We start from the raw sequence: 22,871 nt of genomic DNA, 5'->3' as shown, positions 1-22,871 counted from the left end.
ATGTCCTGGTGGAAATGTGTATGTACTTCCTGACCACAATAATGAGGGCTTCGTAGACAGACCAGTGACCAAAAAATCAACATTCCTTATATGGCTGAATTTATAAACCAAATATTTCCTTGTTCTGTTCTACCTAGACTAAATGAGAGAAGCTGTCAGCATATCAGAAGGTATGTTGTTGGAATATACTCTTTTCTTATAATGCATTATCCCAGTGTAAATATTCAGATATTTCACCCTTGTGGTAATAGTCCGATGAGGGACTATTTTGAATGGCACACCCTCATTACAGGGGGAGTACAATGAATTGAATAGCCCTACCAAAGATGTGCATGGGTGCAAGTTTGTCATTTGGTGTGGACAAGGGAGAAATATTCTGCCGTGGGCCTGCATTCAGAAAGAAGCTTATGCAAGAACAAAACATTTTTGCCATATCTGACAGTCTGTTGTGAGAAGTAAGTGATGGAGAATGTACAGCAGAGCACCTCCGACATCACAGCAGGCAAACCTTACTCAACTGCAGACGATCATGGAATGAATTACATCCTTATAGCTGATAGAAGGCAGGTCCCAATGCACTAAAGGATAATATGTCAGTATCCTCTGCTGAACACTGCAAAGGTGGTATTAGGCCTGTCACTGCCATTTTCCTGGAAGCAGCAATGAAACCCCCCCTTATATTTGCTCCTATATATATAGTTATGTGCCTCTAGTTTGGCTCAGGGCTTGAGCTTTTAGTCAATCTCCATACCAGGCTAGCTGTGTCAGCTTATGACCAAAGCTGTACCATGATCTCTGACAAATTATTCAAAGTTGACGACAATGCAGAACCGCACAGTTGGCTTCACGGTGTTACGGGCCTTCTTTGCAGTTACTCAGTTCTAATGGAAATTGTGTGAGGATGGCAAAGTCAGGGCTTTCCATTTGAAGGAATGTGGCAGAAGGCTCCCAATAGATAGCAGACATCGCAACTACATTTGATCTAGTTTGATTTATTGTTGTCAAATGGACAAAGATACAGTGAAAAGTGTTGTTTAGCATGCTCTACAGGCAGATTGCACCATGCAACATGCATCAGGGTAGCACAACAGAGTGCAGAGTACAATGTTACAGCCACAGAGAAGGTGCAGAGAGACAGATCAGAATTAACATTTGAGAGGTCTGTTCAAAAGTCTAGTAACAGTGGGAATGAATCTATTTGTATGTGTAAGAGGGTGGAAGAGAGTATAACCAGGATGGGAGGGGTCTTTGATTATATTGATTGCTTTTTCCTAAGACAGCGGGAAGTATAGAAGGAGTCAACAAATGGAAGGCTGGTTTGTGTGATGGACTGGGCTGTGTCACGACTTGTGATCTTGGGAAGAGCCCTGTTTACTATTGATTTTGTGTCTTTGGGCTGGATTTTCCGAGGATTGCCAATCAACATCTTTTTTAGACAATGAGAAAGCTTCCAACTGGAGATTCCAGTCAGCCATCCTTTAGAAATACACAGCCATATTTCCATTCGGTCAGCTACCTCATGGTGTAGAACAGTCGAACCACACTGTCCTTTTCACAGCAGTCAGTTGCTGCATTCTACAATTTAAAGATGCAGAATCCCAGACAGCCAATGCTGTCAAATGGTACGTAGTCTCAGATCACCAGATCCTTGAGGAGAAGGTGGTTGATCAGTCAATGGGATTTGGAGGTTGGGTCCAATGACTGGAGAAGAATGGTCCACCACATTGTGGGTTGAGGGGTGGGGTGATCATTGGTTGTGGAAGAGGTGGGGGGGTCAGGTCTCAGTGGAGGAGCGAAGGGAGAGGTTGGCTGTGCAAAGGGGGAATGGGGGAGGGCTGCCAGGATTGGCAGTCAGAGGGAATCCCACAACCCATCCATAGAGGTGTCTGTCAGGTCTGATCTTTTGGCAGTATGGTGTCAGGTCCAGGGATGGATGAGACAGTTACGAGGTCAGTGTCTGGGGACTTTAGGAATCTAGGGTAGGGATATAACTGGGGGGAGGAGGAGTGGGAGTGAGCTAATTAGGGTATCAGTTGAGCAGTTACTCAGGAGTTATGCTTGGTATTTAATAGCCTAGATTTTGTTGAATAACTTAACTTCAACACTACCCTCCAGATCCTCCAATTTGAATGGATTCTTTCACAGGGTTCCAGATGTGGAACCTAGTTATGCTGCTTGACAATCAAAACATCCAGACCAATATTTCGAGGTAATGGTTTTAACAGCAGGTGAAGGTGTGTCCAAATAATTTTTGGACGATGTACTTGGTTGTATTTTGCTTAACCCAGTTTTGGTGTTGAACAAGTGCTTTCCCTGAGTTCACTTAAACATTCATGTCGTAGTCAGCAAGTGTAATCACAGATAGCGAAAATAACAGAATTAAAGCTACATTTGTCAAAGTCCTGTGACTTGTATATTTCCGTGTGGGTGTGGTAGTCTGTTATAGCAAGGAAGATGCTAGTACAAAGCAAGACCCTACATATGGAGACTTTTAACACGGGGAGATGGTTGAACTGCAGCTACCACATGGTTCTGGCTGAACAGAAAACTCTCCTGCTCTTACCACCTGCCAGTGTTGTATCTGAAGGATGTGCAGATTGGTCATCAATCGGTCAGGCTGCATCATGAAACATTTGTCGCCATCACATCCTGAGGTGGGACTTGAAACCAGTGATTCTGGTACAATGGAAGGGATGCTACTCACAAGATCGCCTTCTAAAGCTGTGCCACAGTCGAGTATTCATGCTAAACTATGAGATGCCATTTCCCTAAATTAATGTGCTATTTCTTAAAGTTTTACAGAGTTACAGTTAAAAGTTGCACTCGGCAGAACAAATGTCCGCAGAAGAGAAGGAGTAACCTTTGACATTGAAAGGATTATTATCCATGAATCTTATAAAGAAACCAGTGATGCATTGTATGATGATATTGGTAATTATCAGCATTACCTCATTGAGAAAATAACTTTTATTTCAGTCTGAATAAAAATGTTTCAGTTAACTGTGGTATTCAGAGAATTGTTTTTTCTTTCAGCTTTACTTAAACTGAAAGGCAGCTGTGTCAAAGAAAACAATCGTGTTCGAACAATAAGTCTAGCAAAAGATCACATTCCTCCTGGCACTTATTGTAAAATAACTGGCTGGGGCAAGAATGAATTCGGTATTGCTTTCCTTTGTTCTCCTAACAAGAATGTTCAATTTTTCATATAGTGTTGCCTCATGTGAAGTTTGGCAATGGTATAGGATGAAGCTCCTTGCATTTCCACCCAGAATGTATCACAAATCAGTTAGAACATCACAATTTGAAATGATGTGCTAAAATTGAATGAGATTTTCTAGCATGGGTCATCTTTTAGCTGCAGTAGCTAAATATGAGTCACGTTTCTCACTTCCCGTTGAGCTGAAAGATGCGGCTAGATTTGACAGTAGTAAAAAGGCACTGTAGTGAAGGGGGAGTTGGGTATGGATCCATTTCAGTGGGCAGTGCAACCCTAATCCTATTAGTCCCATTCCCATTGCCAGCCCTTAACTAGTGGACCGAGAGTTTAGCAGTTCACCACCATCTTCTCAAAGGTAACTCGGGATGGGTAATTAATGTTGGCCAGAGACATGTACATCCTACGAGTGAATTTAAAAAAAATTATTTCTGTGATTCTGTGATATGGACTGCAGCAATTCAAGAATGCAACACCTCATTACTTTTTCAAGGGCAATAGGAATGGGCAATAAATGCCAGCCAGCAATGACCACATCCCACAAGTGAATAAAACAAATCAACGGGGGAAAGGTCCCACAGTCAATGGATGAAAGATTGGATAATCTGTAGGTAGTGGAATTAGTTAAGGGAGGAATGTTTGGTGATCAAACTGGGAGGTCTCCTAGTTCTCAAATCACTCCATGAGATTTTTATGAACATCAGAAATGAACCATAAAAAGCTTGAACAGAACTTTTCCGGATTTGGAATTTTTTTGCAGTACAGGAACACACTCAAATCCTTCCCCTGCTGGTGTAAGCTGATCATCATCCTATGAGAAGCAGTCAGTTAGACGGCTCTCCACTGCTGGCTGCTGAGGCACAAAGGTAATCCCTGAAACCTTTAAAATGTAAAGAATAGCCACAGTTGTCAGGTCACGTTGGTGGAGCAGGAGTCCCTCTACATGCTGCTGCAGTTAATGCTTTTTATCGCAGTGACTTCACCATGTGGTTTTCGAGAGGAGATATCAATGGCTAGGAATGCGTTGCATCAAGAATTCTTTCAATTGGCAAGCTATCACTACTGGGCAGGAAGCCACTGCCACATTGCTCCCGCCTCTGGCAAAAATTATCTGAAACCAGGAAGACAGAGAAGGCAATCGACTCTACTTTTCTTCCAGTCCTAGCTCTGTCCCTGCCTCTGTGGCACTGACAAAAATTCCAGCTACAGTTTAATATTTGTCACCAAATGGAGTTTTAATTATTGCAGTGCAAAGTGACAGATCAAAAGGGCCGGTGAGATATGATGTTAAAACATTTGGATCTTTACCTTAATTCTGAAGTTTTAAAATTTTATTCTGAGTTTTAATAAAGTCATTTTGACTCTTGATGATTTTGCAAGGCAGACAAGTTTGGATCGCCCATTCATTTTACATCAAGCTTAATTTTCCTTCAATAAAAAGGTAAATCAGGTTGGGTGTAATAACACAATGAATCCAATACCTTACGCCACACCATGAAGTTAAAAATTCCCTCAAACTGTGATTTCAAGTCACCCTTGTAGACTTTTATAAAAAGCAATTATCAGTGACACTGCAATAGAATGGAAAGTTCGCCCTTGTTTTACAAGCTACACTGGTTAATTTATTTTTAAAAAAAGGTTACACTTATTTTTCTCATTCCATTAAAGGACAGTTTAAAAGTCAACTGTTGGAAGCCACAGTGCAACTGTTGAACAGGAATCGCTGTACACAACCAAATGTTTATGGAGATTTGTTGGGTGACAATATGATGTGTGCTGGAAATTTGGAAGGAGATTCAGCAGATGCCTGCCAGGTTTGTCAATGTAAACAATACAATGAATGTATTTGTCATTCACCTACATTGTTGCAAGTTATGTAGTCCAAAATATTTAAAATTGCTATTGTGGGCTGAATGTTTGTAAGCCAGACATTCCCTTAATGCTGCCCTCTGCAAAACAGGATGTGCCCTATTTTTAACACAATCTCATTTTGTAAGGAATATCATTTCTGGGTCACATTAAGCTTCCTAAAGTTGTTTGAATGTTTTTTTCTTACTATAGCAACTTGTGAGGAATTATGGTAAATGAAAGCTGGTACCTAGTCTCTGTACAGGTCAGCACAGTAGAGGGAAGAATGTAACCAGAACTCTGGGAAGAATTGTGGGAAATGTTTTGCCATCCTCGACAATTTTCACCCATCTGTTTCTCCTCTGGCGAGAACTCTCCCCTGGGGCTCAGTGCCATGGAAATGCCTGTGTTGCCCAAGTGATCAACAATTGTGTCTGGCTTCAGTTCAGGAAACTACTCAGTGTGGATTTTACAATCAATCCCATTGTCTATTCAGCCATTGGTTGAAGGCCACAGACTGAGACCTTGATCGTGTCAAAGTGCTGATCAAGGCTCTGCAACTGGATGTTGGGTCTCAGAGATGAGAATTTCAGGTTACTGATGGAGAATAATTCTGAGAGAAGTGCCGACCCCTGCATGAAAGTCAAGATATAACTCTTAGCTTGCACTCACGTACTGTTTGGTAAGTAGGAGCTCAGTGATAAGACACAGCTCTATGTTATCACTATACTGAGAAACCAAACAGTCTTTCATCTCCTTCTGCCCAGCTCTATACTCCCAAACTTGCTTTGCCCTGATTTATTTTTGCTCTTGCCAATTGGCATGGACATGTTGGTCTGAATGGCTCCTTCTGTGCTGTATCTTTTTTTATGGTTCTATGGTTGTAAAACAGATGTTCCTCCAGATCAAGGTGCTTTTAATTAGAAAGGGTAAACTTGTAAATCATGAAGTGGAACAGGTACATATTTAGTAGTGATAAGGGATGAACAATTGAATTAATGCAAAACATTTCTCATGAACAGGGTGACTCCGGAGGACCACTCTCATGTGTGAGAAATGGAAAGCCCCACCTTTACGGAATCATAAGTTGGGGACGCGATTGTGGAAAGAAAAATAAACCTGGTGTTTATGTCACGGTTACCAAATTCCTTAAATGGATAAGAAAAAATACTCAATAGATTCAATGCTGTGAACTTAAAGCTTAATCAAGACTCTCTGTTTAAAGTTTGATTTTTACTTTGTTCATTCTTTCCCTTTGATTTCCTCATCTTCAGTGTTGATCTATGAGTAAAAGCAGTTATCTAAAATTGACATAAAGACGATGTGAAGAACCTCATGAAGAGCTATGTTTTATTTTCATTGATATTTCTTATTTTTTTCAAAGTAGCTCTTTTTTTCCCAAACAAATGATCCTGTTGCATAAGTTCAACATAACAAAGTAAGCATGCTTGCAGACATCTTTCCTTGTGTCCTCGGAACACCTGTGACCATGTTGGAAAGCCTTGACCCCAACGTCTTGGGCTCTAGAAAAGCAAAAGCTCACAATTTGTTTGCACAAGTGGAGATGGAGCCTTGTTTCCTTGGATGTTGTCACATTTACACTAGCCATTTAAACACTGTTGGGGACAGCAATTGCTAAACCACCACCCTGTCATCCTCAACGCCACATCAAGAGTAGATCTTTGGGAGAGAGTGCAGAAATTCCACCACCTTCACCTGTCTAAAGTGAAGGTAGACCTAAGTTTTATATTCCAATATTACAGAGGTTGTGAGGCCTTTATACCTCTAGAGTGTTTCAGTTACCTTCCCCAGAAGGCACTTGCTTCACTAGGGAAATAAGATTAAGCAGAATGTATTTTTTATTTATTTGCAAAAATATACTTTTTTCATAAAATACCTTTATATGCATATGTGGTCACTAAAGCAGTGTGGTCCTATACAGCAGCATATGGAAAAACAAACAAACATCAAGCTTGATTCTACCTAGTAAACAAATTAAAGACATTTCTTACTTGTCCAAGATCATATTAACATGTATTTGAGGACCGGCAGGTTCCAATAACTGGATGGACCACTATTTAACTTCAGCTGAAAGACCTTAGACCATGGTTTTTCCCCACAGTGTCTTGTCAGCAGCTGCCCCAGGCTTTACTGCATCCCTCGGCATGCAGTCCTGGACCTTGGAATGTACTAGTCTGCAACACTCAGCCAAGGTTAACTTGTTGCTTTGGAAGACCCACAAGTTTTAGGCAGACAAAAGAGCATCTTTTACCAAGTCAATGATCCTCCATTACTATGTCATTATTTGTCTCAGTGTGTGTGAACAGCCCAGAGAGCATAGAGTCCTGCATCATGGAGCTGCTTGGGAATACCTCGACAAGAACCATTCCATCTTTCTCCAGACTTCATTTGCAAAGGCACATTCCGGGAGGAGATGTGTGACAGTCTCTACCCCAACCCTTGCAACCACGTCATGGGCAGCATATGATGGTGCAAAGAGTCCATGTTTATTAATAGACACTTGCTAGGTCCCCTTTCTGGTACTATAACACCGTTCTAGTGTTCTGACCAGCAGCTTATAGCTGGTGTAATTGATACAATCTTTCAGATGTGGTGTGACCATATCACCACGCAAATTAGTCTATCTCCATACAGATCTTTATCATCAGAAATTGGCAAAGTCCAGTGCAGTGCATGTGCACTGGTGTGGTGCAATATACAAACCTGGGAACTTTTGATTAGTTACAGACAGTGAATTCCCATTCTTAAGATTTCAGGAGGAATTGGTGATAAGTAATTATTTCAATCAGACGCAAAATTTTAGTTTCTCTTTGGACAAAATGTTAACTTCCTCTACAACTCTTTAACACTTAATGTGGGGAAATCCAATGGGACACAGACATTTAACAATACACCTGGTCCCAAATAAATAGAGCAGCTGCATTCTTATTGTTAGGAATTGAAGTGCATCAGGTAGTTTGTTGCAAATAATTATTACAGAGTTGTCCATCTTGCACAATACAATGGAAAAGTAATCAAGGTCACTACTACATAGTATGCAATCAAAGATGAGAGTCACAAGACTGGAGTCCTGCAACAGGGGAGAAAACTGCTCTGGTAGATTTGTCCTGGTGGATTGGGTGTTTGGGAGTGGAGTTTAGGAAGGAGCACTGACCTACATATGCTTTTGCTCCATTGGCCTTTATCAGAAATCTGATAGCAAGGTGAGTTTTACTTCAGTCCACTCCAGTATCTGACAGCTTCTTAAGGATAGTCTTGGGGCCACTCCAGGAATTAGAAATGCCACATAATCTAATAGTTCAGTAATTCTTATGACCTCTTAAAATTGGTATGTGTTCTATGTTGGACCATTTGATGGCTCCAAAGTTGGGTATAATAAGAAAGAGGATTGGTTATGTCCAGATGCTTCTCCTTGTATGCTTCCAAAACAATTGCAAAACTCTATATTTCTGCTTCAACCTCTTAAAGAGCTTTGGGTCTTCTGGTATCTTATAACTACTGATTCATTAACTGCTGATCAAGGAGGGCTGGCCCTGTAGGAATGGATCAAAATATTAAGATGCCCCCATCTGAGCACAGTGGGCAAGGGTCAATGTTGATTGTTGCATTTCTCAGCTATAACACATGTAATGATGATGTTGGCTTCAATGAAATTCAGCTCAGTTAGAACTCAATATCTAACATATGAGGAAGATGTTGACCAGACCATATAAATAATAGGAACTCAGAGTGTGAGTTATTTAGTCAATGGAAATCAGTAGCTTCAATACTACCATGTGCATTACATGGTATGGCTTTCTGTCAGTACAAAATGGTTTATCACCTCATCAAAATATCATTTTCACCCACTCTCAGTGGATAACCAGACTGAACCTGCAATCCCATCTGAAGTGAGCAGGAAAATGGAAAGCATCTTATTTAAATGCACTATGGAGGTTTTAGTTATTTAAATTGGGTTGTTCCATTTTGTGCAAGAGTAATTTAGGCTCATATGAAACTTCAGTGGAATGATTGGACACTACATTAATCAGGTGGCACATGAATGTCTCCTCAGTTTCTTGGCTCTTGTATGTCATTTTGTGGCTTAGTAAAATGGAAAAGGATGCATTTTGCCTCTTAACTGGAGTCAGGGGCTAACTTTGATATACTCCCCAGTATTTCCAGATTTGCATCACTAATCAAGTGAGAAATACAGGAAGCTCAGCATCGATCCTTCAGGATATCACTTGTCGCTATCTGGCCAATCCAAGAATGCCCACTCTACACACTATCCCACTCTACTCACTACTAACATATCATCCATACAACAAATTGCTTCTGAATGAATGTGTTTTGAGTTTACAATAACTGACCAAAGTTGAAAATTGTCTTAAAGAGAACATTATCTATTTCTTCAGTGATGCTAATGAGTTACGTAACTTTTCACAGACCATCATTAATCCTTTTTAATCAATCTATACTTACCCAACTACTCACTTACTCTGTTCCTGATGGTGCATTCTAATTTATTCACTAATGATATTAAAATTAGTGACCTGTCTTTATCTGATTTATCTCTTCAACTTTACTTGAAGGATATAATGTTTGCTACTATTAGTACTGTTTAGAAATCCAGTGTGTTGGAATATTGAAATTGATGCATTTGCATATGATCCAATTTCTTTGAGTATGCTCCTACGCAAATACAAATATAGTGAGAGACCTGAGAATTACCTATTTTTTAAAGAAAAACAAGAATGCCGATCATGGAATGTAAGTACTTACAATTATGTAAGGATGAACAGGATCAATAGTAGTGTAAACTTCAGATAGGTACACGATTAAATGAAAAAGATATAGAACATAGTGGAGGAAAAAAATTCACACAGATATTTGTGGAGTTCATTTCCAGATGTGAACAGGGATGTAAAGACTGACTAATGATTGAAGGAAGGAATAGGGATGTGGCTGAATGGTGGTCAGCAATGGGTTTTGGCATTCCTGCTGTTTTTGGCTCCATATTAAGATCAGTTTTTATTTATACCTATCTTCTATCTGACAGCATTCAGTAGTCTCTTGACAGATTTCTGGTTAGGCCATGAATAAACCATGATTTCCTGAACACGTTAAGCCTTATTTTCAAAGGGCCAATGCCAATTTTAGGTTCAGACTTCAAAAGCCTCTTTTATAGCACTGATCAACACGGTGGCTTTCTGTACAAACGAGTGTCTGTACTCTGCTTATGCCATTGCATGTGTGCATAGCCATTCTGCACCTGAAAAGTGAACAAAACACATTCAAATACTTAGGCCGTTATGTCTATATCTGAACAGCAGTTAATAGATTTATCTATGTCTGTTTGTACTTTGGTCTTTATTGATGTGCTGTTTATTCAATGCTGGTTAAAATGCTGTAGAAATATTAACTGCAATTAAGCTTAAGCAAAGTATTTAAGTACAGTAAAATATTGACACATCCTAGCATGTGACAAGATCAAGCAATGTCTCTCAGGGCCATATATGTAGCAATTTGAATGTTGTTTGAAAAGGACATAGAATTAATGAAACAATGACAGAATATGGTATAATGTTCAGGTGATTTGTACCATTGAAGCTGATGCTTTCCAGCATAGAGTTACAGAATATGCAGAACAACAACAAGTGCAGTATGGGATATACAAATATTTGCCTGACAGGGAGGCAGAAAGGCATTTTATAATCCAGCAATGAGGAAAAAGTAGCAAGGAAAGAAAAGCAATTCAGGTGAAAAACAGATACTGACCAGTGACGAGGGTGCTCAGCAGCGTATGTACCTTTGCCAAGTTCTCTTAGCTCATGATTGTTAATGACATGGACATAAATGATCATAGGATCCAGAAAATGGGAAACATTTACCACATAAAATTAACAGATTTGTTAGTGCAAGAATAGAGAAAATTACTTCTCAAGCAATTTGTTATCATTGTTAGTCACAAATTATTGAAGAATAGTTATTTTGCCCTCTATCCCCACATTAGTAGAGACTTTGATAAATTCCAGAATCTGAATCTGGAACTGCAGTTTTGCAAAAACTACTCATTTTTTCCTTGGCCATACTCAATCTGTATACTAAATTCCATTAGTTTTTGGGATATGTTGCTTTCAGGCAAATAGAGCAACAAAAATCTATCTCTGCCCACCTTCAGTGATGGAGGTATTTGCTGTATTTTACATTGCAGATATGATTTGCTTTATTTATTCATGAGATATTGGCATTGCTGGCTAGGCCAGCATTTATTGCCCATCCCTAATTGCTGTGGGGCTGCAGTCACGTGTAGGCCTGACCAGGTTAGGATGGCAGATTTCCTGCCCGAAGTAGGACATGAGTAAGTCAGATGGGTTTTTATGACAGGGCTCACATGGTCACCATTAGGCAAGCTGTTTCTTTGCCCAGATTTTCACTGGACTCAAATTTTGCCATCTGCCCTGGTGAGATTCAAAACCATATCTTCAGTAATAAGCCTGGGGTTCTAGATTGCTAGTTAGTGATACTTTCACTGTCACAAGAGAGGGATAATCAAACTGATCAGACTCATCATACATTTCAATCTCACCTTGAGTTTACCCCAAACATAGTGCAGTATAAGATCAGTATAGTGAAAATCTGCATTTTAATCTATCCATCAGCCTCTATTGGGTAATCTTGCTACTTTATGGTTTCATTTTTTATTGTACAATTGAAAGCATATTAATTTTCTCTTATGCTTTTCCTGTAACATAAAATATATGGACCAAAGCTCTGATCAGCGATTGTGGCACAGCTTTTTGTCATTTAGTGTGTCATCATTAATGTGGAGAAAGTGAGGACTGCAGAGGCTGGAGATCAGAGCTTAAAAATATGTTGCTGGAAAAGCGCAGCAGGTCAGGCAGCATCCAAGGAGAAGGAGAATCGACGTTTTGGGCATAAGCCCGCCCGAAGGGCTTATGCCCGAAACGTCGATTCTCTTTCTCCTTGGATGCTGCCTGACCTGCTGCGCTTTTCCAGGAACACATTTTTAAGCCATCATTAATGTGCCACTAGTGTTATCCAAGCATAACATTACACAGCATTGAGGTAGATCCAAGAAACTTAATTACACCTTCTTCACCATATGCTCATTTAGAGAGGACTATAATTAATTTTCTGGCAAAACTTTCATTAGATTGCTTCAATTTCTTTTGAGTTATGATTATTCAGATGACTATTAATATTTTTTCTCTGAATTCAGTATTTGAGAGAAACGTTGAGAAAAAATAACTTCTTCAAAGTAATTCTTTGTATCCTGGTGCAAAATACTACAGGCACAAAATGCTGGGAACTGCACAGCAGATCACTTAACATTCAATTTAGCCAGTTAGGGCACATGCTGAGTAATGGACCAATGGGCCCATTTTATGATTAACTTGATTCTAAATAAATTGGAAATTTATTGTTCAGTTGTGCAGCTTTCTTTGTCTTAGCCTCACTTTCTTAGCCTTTCTCCCTCTGAGACTATGCAACCTGCGACATGATACTATCACTGCATCCACAAGTGTGTCTCTAATCTAAATAAAGATACATGGACCAGATATTGTAGACTGAACAATCTCAAATGATGACCTAGAAATTCCAAAAGAATAGGTGAAGGATTTTAACTTGGCTTGTGCAATGTGAAAGATTCGTGAGTGGGCAGTGAAAATGCTTTCGGTTTCTATCCAACAGAAGGGTCGGAGCCTAATGTGCCTAATTTAATTGTAGCATTCTGGACTAACATTTAAAGCATCTGTGGAAAGCCAGTGGGTTCATAATTCCAGACTGCTAATTGGTCTCCAATGATATTCAGTCCCGGAGGCAATTTTAACCGTGTATTGAGTAAGGGAGAGTGCTGTGGCTTTTTTGCTAAGGAAAGATCAGTCTGAGGACAATTGGGAAGGTCTGTACATTCATTATTTTAATGGCTTTTTTTTGTAGGATCAGAAGGAACTGTGGTTGGGAGAGACACAGACATATAATTAAAGCTTTGCAATAATAAGAAGTTTTGCAATTCATGGGCAGACAAAAGGAAACAGGGAGAAGTGTTCACACAGCTGAACAAAATTCTACGCTTTTGAAATCATAGCTGACTCAGAAGTTGATATCAGAACTCAACTCAGAGGAAACACCAAGGTCATCAGGATTCCTAATTTATGTACTATAAGGATCAACTTGGTCACGTCAACTTACATGCCCCAGGAAGGCATTTGGTATGCTTTCCTTTACTGGTCAGAGCATTGAGTATTGGAGTTGGGAGGTCATGTTGCAGTGATACAGGACGTTGGTTAGGCCACTTTTGGAATGTTGTGTACAGTTCTGGTCTCTCTCCTATAGGAAGGATGTTCTAAAGCTTGAAAAGGTTCAGTGAAAATTTATATGGCTGTTGCCAAAGTTGGAGGGTTTGAGCTACAGGGAGAGGCTGAATAAGTTGGGGCTGTTCTCCCTAGAGTATCGGAGGCTGAGGAGTGACCTTCTTGAGGTTTATAAAATCATGAGGGGCATGGATAGGATAAATAGACAAGGTCTTTTCCCTGAGGTGGGGGAGTCCAGAACTAGAGGGGAAAGATTTAAAAGGGACCTAAGGGGCAACTTTTTCACACAGAGAGTAGTGTGTGTATGGAATGAGGTGCCAGAGGATGTTGGGGAGGCTGATACAATTACAACATTTAAAAGGCATCTGGATGCATTCATGAACAGGACGGGTTTGGAGGGAAATGAGCCAAGTGCTGATAAATGGGACTAGATTAATTTACGATATCTGGTCAGCATGGACAAGTGGGACCAAAGGGTGTGTGTCCATGCTGTACACCTCTAAGAATCTAATTACAATTAAATGTGTTTTCTTTTGGTGAGCAATAAAATATAAATGGATGCTGAAATGGAAGATGAATATGTCCCTCCACCATATTGGGTGTAGAAACGACATTGGCTGAAGAGCTTGGATGTGCAGCATGATTCTGGACAATAGATTTCAGATACAGTCACTGGATTTTGTCAAGTGATTCCACTGCATACACTTACACCAAAATGCAGGGCACAGAGATCACCTGGAAGGAGAGACAATCCAGGAGATCTCTGAAGCAATAATTTACAAAACAAAGCTGTTAAGAAGATGAATGACTGCTTCAAGAGATGCTTTGAGTGTGAGTCTGAGCACAGCACTTTTTGTAGACCTTTCAGGCTTTTTAGTCTCCCCAAACTGTTGGAAACCTGAATCCTCCACAAATGGGAAACAGGGAATCATGACACATGAAGAACATCTTTGACTGAAGCCTGCTTCAATGCAACAGCAATGCAGCAGACAGTGAAGAAAGCAAATGGTATGTAGGTCTTCATGGCAAGAAGATTTGAGTACAAGAGCAGGGATATCTTGCTGCAATTATATAGGGCCTTTGTGAGAGCACACCCAGAGTATTGTGTTCTTGATTTTTGTCTCCTTATCCAAGGAAGAATGTTCTTGTTATTAGGGAGGATAAATGAAAGTTTCCCAGACTGATTCCTAGGATATTGAGAGTGTGTTGATGGAAAAGCACAGCAGGTCAGCAGGTCGTGGGCGGCACGGTGGCACAGTGGTTAGCACTGCTGCCTCACAGCGCCAGAGATCCGGGTTCAATTCCCGCCTCAGGCGACTGACTGTGTGGAGTTTGCACATTCTCCCCGTGTCTGCGTGGGTTTCCTCCGGGTGCTCCGGTTTCCTCCCACAGTCCAAAGATGTGCTGGTCAGGTGAATTGGCCATGCTAAATTGCCCGTAGTGTTAGGTAAGGGGTAGATGTAGATGTCAGGGTATGGGTGGGTTACGCTTCGGCGGGGCGGTGTGGACTTGTTGGGCCGAAGGGCCTGTTTCCACACTGTAAGTAATCTAATCTAATCTAAAAAAAAAAAAAGGTCAGTCCGCATCCGACAAGCACTTCTTCAACAATTCCTGATGAAAGACTTATGCCTGAAACGTTGATTCTCCTGCTCCTCAGATGCTGCCTGATGTGTTTTTCCAGCATCACACTCTCGACTCTAATCTCCAGCATCTGCAGTCCTCACTTTCTCCTGATTCTGAGGATGGCAGGATTCAAATATAAGGAAAGACCAGATGGTTTAGGACCACATTCATTTAAGTTTAGAAGAATGAGGGAATCTATAAAATTCCAACAGGATTATACTAGACTGGATCAGACTGGACTGGACTAGACTAGACAAGACTAAACTAGACAGGATAAACACTGGAAGGAAGTTCCTGATAACTAGGAAGTGCTGAGCCAAGGGTCGCAGTTTGGGACATTTAGACAGAATAGAGGAGAATTTCTTTCACGCAAAGAGTATTAGAACATAAAACATAGAAAAATACAGCACAGAACAGGCCCTTCGGCCCTCGTTGTTGTGCCAACTTGTGGCTTATGTGTTGAGCCTGTCATAGAATTCTGTCATAGAAAGTAGTTGACACAAAAATGTGAAATGTTTTCAAGAAGTTCTTGGAGCAAAAGGGATCAGAGAATAATAGGAGAAAGCAGGAATAGGGAATGGAGTTGGATAATCAATCATTGTCTGGGTAGTGCAGGCTCCCAGGACAGACTGGCCTGTTCTTGCTCTGATTCTCTACGTTTCTATGTAATGCCAACACATTAAGGGAGTTTCAGATTTTAGCTTGGCATATTTTAACAGTGCAGGCAAATGACAATCAAAAATAAACTGACGGACATTGTGAATGTTCCACATAACAATCACGTTTAATGCACCGTACATTTGTAGGAACTTCAGACTGACTGTTAGCTTTCAAGCTGTGGAGGCTGCATTTAAAAAAAATTGTTAATGATCTTCTTCATCCGAACTGTGTGATGAAGATCCTGGAAGAATCCAGCATCGTAAAAGTATTTTCAAGGTACTGGACAACTCCAATGTTGCAAACAAAATAATTCTGTTGGAGAAAGGATGTTAAATGAAGTTGACATTATTTCCCAATTTCCTCTGAGAAAGAAATGCAACTTCTGAGGCACAGACAGACTTTTAAACAATGCCATTAATCCACTTGGCATGGATATTGTAGAAAACAAATATCTGCGATGCCTAAGAGCTTTCTATGTTGCCTCTTCTAGAACTTCCTATACTTCATCCTCTTCCTAACAGGAATAGAGAGTTTCCCATTGTGAAAATTATGTCCCTCCTCCAATAGGAAATGCCAGGGAACATTCTCAACTGGTCTGCATGAGCGCAAATTCTCAAAAATGCTCAAGAATTTCAACTATAACTAGAACAAAGAAGCCCACATGATCAGCAGCCATTCGACCACTTATGACATTCACTTCCTCCCTCACTAATATACAGTGACAGCAGTGTGTTCGAGGTAAAGGAACGTCACCACCTGCAAGTCCCCCTCCTGAAGTTACATACCATTCTGACTAGATGCTGTACGTGCCTAAACACTATCACTATTGGTAAACCCATGTCATTCTCAAGGTCATTCACCACCTTGATCTCAAGGTCACTCACAACCTCATTTTCAAGGTTGCTCACTGCCTCATTCTCAAGGTCACTCATCACCTTGTTCTCAAGGTCACTCATCACCTCGTTCTGAAGTTCACTCACAACCTCATTCTCAAGGTCCTTCACCACCTCATTCTCAAGGTCATTCACCACCTCTTTCTCAAGGTCACTCACAACCTCGTTCTCAAGGTCATTCACCACCTCGTTCTCAAGACAAGTTAGAAATAGGCAATAAATGCTGCCTTATTCGTGATGACATAGCATGCAAGTGAATAAAAAGGATCTTCAGAGCAGTTCCAAGATAAGAAGCAATCAAAAAGCATTGTCTGTGAGTTACTGACAAAACCTGCAATGACTCCTCAGGATGGGATCAGCCTCCACAAAATTGATAATACAGGAATATTTTGCTTCAAATATTTAGGAAGATTTTCCATTGTCGCTCTCTAAAATGTCAAGGTCTTTTTATACTTCAAGTTATCTGTCTACCAAATGAAGAGGCAACAAATAATCCCATCCATCCCTAGCGCACAACATCAAACAAATATCTCTGCCTCCAAAGTCCAAGATAAAACATAATGGAAAAGATCCCAAGGTATGCCTGAACATACCACTGAACAGTCAATATAATAAAAGGTGAAGCACAATGTGGGCAGGATCTTACAGGAGCCTGAGAGAGACAGGCTGTGGTGAGGTTTGTGGCAGAATCAGAGAAATCCAATGAGGACCATCTTCATGTGGAAAGTGACCTGCAACTACCAGGTCATTGAGGTGAGTTTCTCACTAGGCAGTAATAGTTATACATTAAAGGGAGATGTTTACTTGGTAAATCCCTAATTAATGGCACAGCATATCTCATTAATATTCTGCTGCCTAGCTTACCAAATCAGTCAAACAAATGAGACATGAACAGCTCTCAATGTAGAAGCCAGAGTAAGTATGTGCGTTATCAGCTCACTGCTGGCTGCGAGGAGCCTTCATCTCGCTCACTGAGCATCTCAGATCATAGTCCGTGGTTACAAACTCCATGTAACACTCCTCCATGGACACTGGCATCTGGGATTTTCTAACCCCTCATTACATCGTGGATCCAACTGGAGGATACTTAGGTAACACGGACCTGCGTTGCAGGACAGACTAGCAACAAGTATTGAAAAGCTGATGCAAGGACACACTGCACAGAGGGACAACAGCCTACCTCACAGACTGGACCAGGTTACATTGTGGGGGCTGCTCACTTCGTACCCCCTCACTTAGCGCCCACTTGCATGCCCACAGCACCTGTGCCTTGTCTTTGCCATGCCATGCTGTGCCTGTTAGTACATTGGTGCTTCAGGCAAAGGCTATAGGCTATTGATAAGCTGAGCTGCTTCAGGTGCTACAAGGCAGACAGGACCTGATTAATACCTAGTCCTAGTCAATGAGAGCTGCGTGCTACAAGTCATCATGGAATATAGAAGAGTCGTTGGTCATGCTGCCAACATTTGGGTGTGTATTGTGAGGGTGAACTACATCCTCTTTTGGGTTTGTGTATGCTTATGCTGGTTGTAAGTAAAATCTTGATCAGGAGTATTACCAGGGTCTGAGCAACATGAGCTACAGTGAGATTTGTGGCAGAATCAGAGATGATGTCAGTTAAGGGGAATTATCATTTGGTACATGCGTTATTAGCTGTGCAATTCATCTCATCAATAGTCAGCTTCTTACCTCACCAAGTGCACTGAAGGAACAACAGTACAGGAATTCTTGACATGGAAATCTGAGCAAGTACTGAGAGACTTCAACTCAATGCTAGCTGCAACCAGCCTCCATTTTGCTCAGCTCCAAACAGCATCTCAGGGCACAAACCACAGGCACCAGTGCACACAGGCTTTGCCCACAGAGATTGGCATTCGATATTTGCTACGATCCTTGTGGCACCTCTCCGACTTACTTGCAGGATGTTTAGGAAGTACAGACTTGCATTGCAAGGTGCACATGTACAGTACCTCAAGGGCACCTCAGATATCACCCCCCCCAGGCTTCCAATCAGGATGTCCTCAGTCGTGGGTCATGCCTCTCCAGTCAAGGGAGGGGAATACAGACAGTAATATGGCTCCATAGCAGCCAGTCTGGGCTGTCGAACTGATACAGCTGGGAAGTGTGCTGGCATTAATCAGTGCTCTGGTCATGTTTGGGCTAGGGGTCTCCAGTTAGGGTGCTGAGGGAATGGTGGACAATCAGTCCATCAAATCTGTCCCCTGAAACTGAGGGAAAGGGCAATGGGGGGGAGGTGTGGGCAAGGGGCTATCTGAAGCAGGAAGGAGACTCAAGAACCTATTCTTCAAACTAGGGGCTGTGAGCTGAGGGGAGGCAGCAATTATGATGAAGAGGGGCAACGTTATTTGTAAGGGGGGGATACAGAAAAGCATGGGTGGGAAGAGAGTTATGTGAAAGGAGAGTTTTCATCCATAATCAGGAGTACCCTGGCTTCAAGGCAGGTCAGTTTGTGCCCACACATAGTAATCCCATATGACAGGAGCTGCAGGAGAAGGAGGGTGGAGTAAATGGGTTGGATAGGGACCCTGCGAAGGTGTAAAGCCTGGGCAGGGAGTGGTTTGGGGAAAAGGGTTGTGGATGTTCAGGGCCTTGCTGACAGGTAGAGACTGGAATCCACTGGCCAAGGTGTGTTCACTACCACCCCCCATCAAATTGAGACTCAGAAGTGCCAAAGGGAAGGAGCATGGCTGTGACAATGCCAGGAGGTGAGGAGCTTTAAACAGAAACAGCACATGCCTTTCAGCAACCCCAGGGTCTGCTGGAGCTGGGTCTCCGAGGCAGACAGCCAGAATTGCACTGCTGCAGTTCCTGGGCAATGAGGGTCATTGTGTCCTGTATTCCTGTCTGCTGCTCTTGTTCCTCCCTGTCAATGTGGACCAGCACCTCAGGCTCCTCTCCTCTTATGCCTAGGGCTGAGCAGGTGTCCAATCTTTGGCAGTCCTCCAAGTGCCAGCGTCTGGGCTCTCTCTGGCTTGGCCAGCTGTGGAGCTGTTGCAGTAAAGTGCTGACCAGACTGTGTTTCCCATTCAGGTGTCAGTATCTGGTGGGATGCAGGAGGAGCCTTTGCTAATGTTCCTGTAAAGTCTCCCTGTCCTCTAAGACTGAAGAAGTGATTTCTACCAAGGTGGTGGACCTCCCAGTGGTACTGTGAGATACAAGAGAGAGAAGAAGTTACAGCTGTTGGTTAGAAGTGACACTGATAGAAACAGACATTGACAGAGACTGACACTGGCTGTAATGAATGGTTGGCTGGACATGAATATCTCAGAATGCCTTCTGGCATCTTCCTGATCCTTTCTCGTGAGGGTGAGCATTCTCGCCACCTCTGCTGAGAGGTGGCGCAGACTAATATTGGGCCCTATATCTGCCCTATTGTGAAATGGGAGAAAAGAAGGATACTGGTTGGCATATCTGATGCTTGCACTGTCAAATGTTGATGACATTTCCCAAGCAAATAAGTTGGCAGCTCAGAGACAATGCAGGTGGTTTTGGGGGAGTGAGAGCAAATGAAGGAAGATGTTGCCAATGATAGTAAGAGCAGAAGAGAATGAGCCTTGGTGAAAGGTGATTGCATGAACAGAAATAGAGTGACTGTGCAATAGCACAGAGAACAGTGTGGCACTTACCCTGGCATAGAAGAGAAGGTCATTAACCTTCTCACCAACTGCTGGCCATTCCTCTAGATAGCTGAGATTTCACTCACCTCAACCCAGTGGTGACCCCAGCTCATGCTGCCAATGCCAGAGGAACCTCCTCTGCTGGTCGTTTGGGAAGACCACTCCCCTCCTTTGCACCATTCCCTCCACCAGCCCTTCTAGATCCTGATAAAAATTGTGTGGCTCTAACCTCCCAATCTCGGACAACCTCAAAACTTGTCTGAGGACAACCTTGGAATGCCAGGGGTCGTCTGGGCACTCAACTGCATTTTTAAATTAAAAAAAACATTGACAGGAACACTGCCCTTTCAGCAGGCATCTGTTCAGTGACTTGTTCAGGAACAGCTCATGGTGAGGTGGGGATAGAACCAGACGAGAGGGATCAAGTAGTGACAGGGTGGGTAATTAATGAGATAAGTTTGGTAAGATGTGGCAAGAAATCTCACTAGGTCTCATTGTTAAAAATCCCTGCAAAATACCCAAGTAACTGGCAGTTAGCCAAAAACCAAGTAAGATTTAGCCTCTCCTGTTTGGAATTGTCTCACCATTTGTCTGTATGCAATGTTCCCCTAATGGACAATGACAGGCTGTGGATCGCCAGCAGGTGTTAGAGATGGAACAACAGTGACTTAGAGAGGAGTTTAGATGGGACATGACTTAGGATGGGTAAACTGTGTGCAGCCTGGTGCTTAAACAATGACCAGGGTGAGACAATAAGGGGTTATCTGTAGGAAGAAGTGTCAGCCATGTTGACCATATGTGTGGCGCTAGAACAGCACAGCAGATCAGGCAGCATCCGAGGAGCAGGACAGTCGACATTTCAGGCATAATCCCATTCCTGATGAAGGGCTTATGTTTGAATCATCAATTCACCTGCTCCTCAGACGATGCCTGACCTGCTGTGCTTTTCCAGAGCCACACTTTTCGACTCTGACTCTCCAGCATTTGCAGTCCTCACTTTGTCCATGTTGGCTGTATACATTGAGCAGTGTGGCTTTGTAGCTGCTGTACCATTATGCTGCCAGTGAAGGACAGCGTCAGAATGTCAATTCTTGCCCCATTTCACATGGCCTTTTAAAAATGGCAGGAGCCAGGCTGCTGAGATCTGCCGAGTGCCTAGTTGCTCAGGGATGGTAAGGTTGTGCTAGAATTGGATGTGAGGGATGCCTTCAGACTGGGCAAATAGTTGATGGGACAAGTTTGGTCAGATTGACGAAAAATCTCATTGGGCTCCATGGCAAGAATCCCTCCAAAAACTCAACACAACTCCTACTTAGCCAAAAAAAAATCGACTTCGGCACATGGAGTCCACGTTTTTTGTTTTGCATTCATCAGGACTGAAATGGAGTTCTTTTTTGACCCCTTGTTAAACCTCCCTTTGACCATCTGATTCGCAGTATAGGGCAGCCTTCAGACAAGCCTTGCAAATCCTACCTAGTTGTTACAATTAGGAATCAGTGGATAAAGTGAACTTGTGCCAGTGGACTAGTAATGTCAAAACCTGTGAGTACAGGTTATACTCCACTGAATGTTAGTGTACCAATTGGAGATGTGCAATATCAGCAGTTGTTTTCTCAGTACAGTCAGACATTTGACAGCAATTGTTAAAATATCATATATATTGTGACAATATAACTTTCTACGAATAACATATAAGCCTTCATTCTTAAACAAAATCCACCTCCTGTTCAACACAGTCAATGTGAAACCAAATGAGTTCTTTTGTCTGACAGTTCAGCTTTGAGAGGAACTTTTAAAAACTTTGGGACAAAGTCGTAAAACATAACAGGTCAAAAGAACCACTTGAGTCAGATTTTTGGATTGACCTCACCTGCCCAATGAGCAGCTCAAACTTTCAGGCCATAGGTGTTAAAGTATGAAATTGTATAAAAGTTGCCAGTGAGGAGAGACTTGGATTTTGTTATGGCAAAAACTTTCTGGTACTAAAGGGATCATTTTAACTTTGATCGATGGTAATGTTGAATTATCTACCTCCATCCAAAAATCCTTTCCATTGAAGTTAGTGTAAAAAAAAGTTAGGATGGATAACAGCCTATTTTGAATTACTCTTTTTACATTACCGTCCACAGTTAAAGAGGCCCTCTAGAATAGAATAGACCAGAAAGTGCTGGAGAAACTCAGCAGGTCTGGTAGCAGCTATAAAGAGAAAAACAAAGTTAACTTTCCAAGACCAATATGGCTCTTCTTTTCCAAGTTACTCGCAGCCATTGTGTTATAAGCGTTTCAAACCACTTTCCTCCAAACAATAATGGAAGAAAAGCAAAGACAAAATAACTGAATATAATTGAATTACTCAGTCTGTACGCTGAAATCATATTTATACCAATTTAAGGAGATAAATTTTTAATTTATGTTTTTGATGACAATAAAGCAACAGTTGCTAAATATGTACTTTAAATAGGACATTTGTTGAGAAATAGTCCATTTGAAGAGTTTCTTTTTACCTTTATCGTTATGTATTCAATGATACTAATTTCAAGTCTTTTTGCCATTTTTACCAAAGCCAATGCTTTTTGCCTCCTTAAATTATCTATGTTTGAAGACTGGTTAATAACTTCTAGTCTGTTCATATGACCCTGCTCGTGTGTTGTAA

General features: G+C 41.6%; 1 protein-coding gene across 2 annotated transcripts in view; it reads left to right on the top strand.

Moving 5' to 3' along the window:
* The window catches only part of LOC140463455 (hyaluronan-binding protein 2-like), a 57,352-nt gene extending 50,954 nt beyond the window's left edge, over positions 1–6,398 (top strand). For both annotated transcript variants that reach the window (XM_072557394.1, XM_072557393.1), the window contains 4 exons: positions 2,795–2,931; positions 3,034–3,159; positions 4,883–5,028; positions 6,085–6,398. In XM_072557394.1, coding sequence (XP_072413495.1) covers positions 2,795–2,931; positions 3,034–3,159; positions 4,883–5,028; positions 6,085–6,240 — 565 coding nt within the window. In that variant the 3' untranslated portion in view covers positions 6,241–6,398. The remainder of the gene's footprint in view (positions 1–2,794; positions 2,932–3,033; positions 3,160–4,882; positions 5,029–6,084) is intronic.
* Positions 6,399–22,871: the final 16,473 nt, after the last annotated feature.

Source organism: Chiloscyllium punctatum, chromosome 38 (genome assembly GCF_047496795.1).
Source record: "Chiloscyllium punctatum isolate Juve2018m chromosome 38, sChiPun1.3, whole genome shotgun sequence".
Lineage (NCBI taxonomy): Eukaryota > Metazoa > Chordata > Chondrichthyes > Orectolobiformes > Hemiscylliidae > Chiloscyllium > Chiloscyllium punctatum.
Note: the sequence above shows the minus strand (reverse complement) of the source record. Positions and strands in the feature narration are given on the sequence as shown.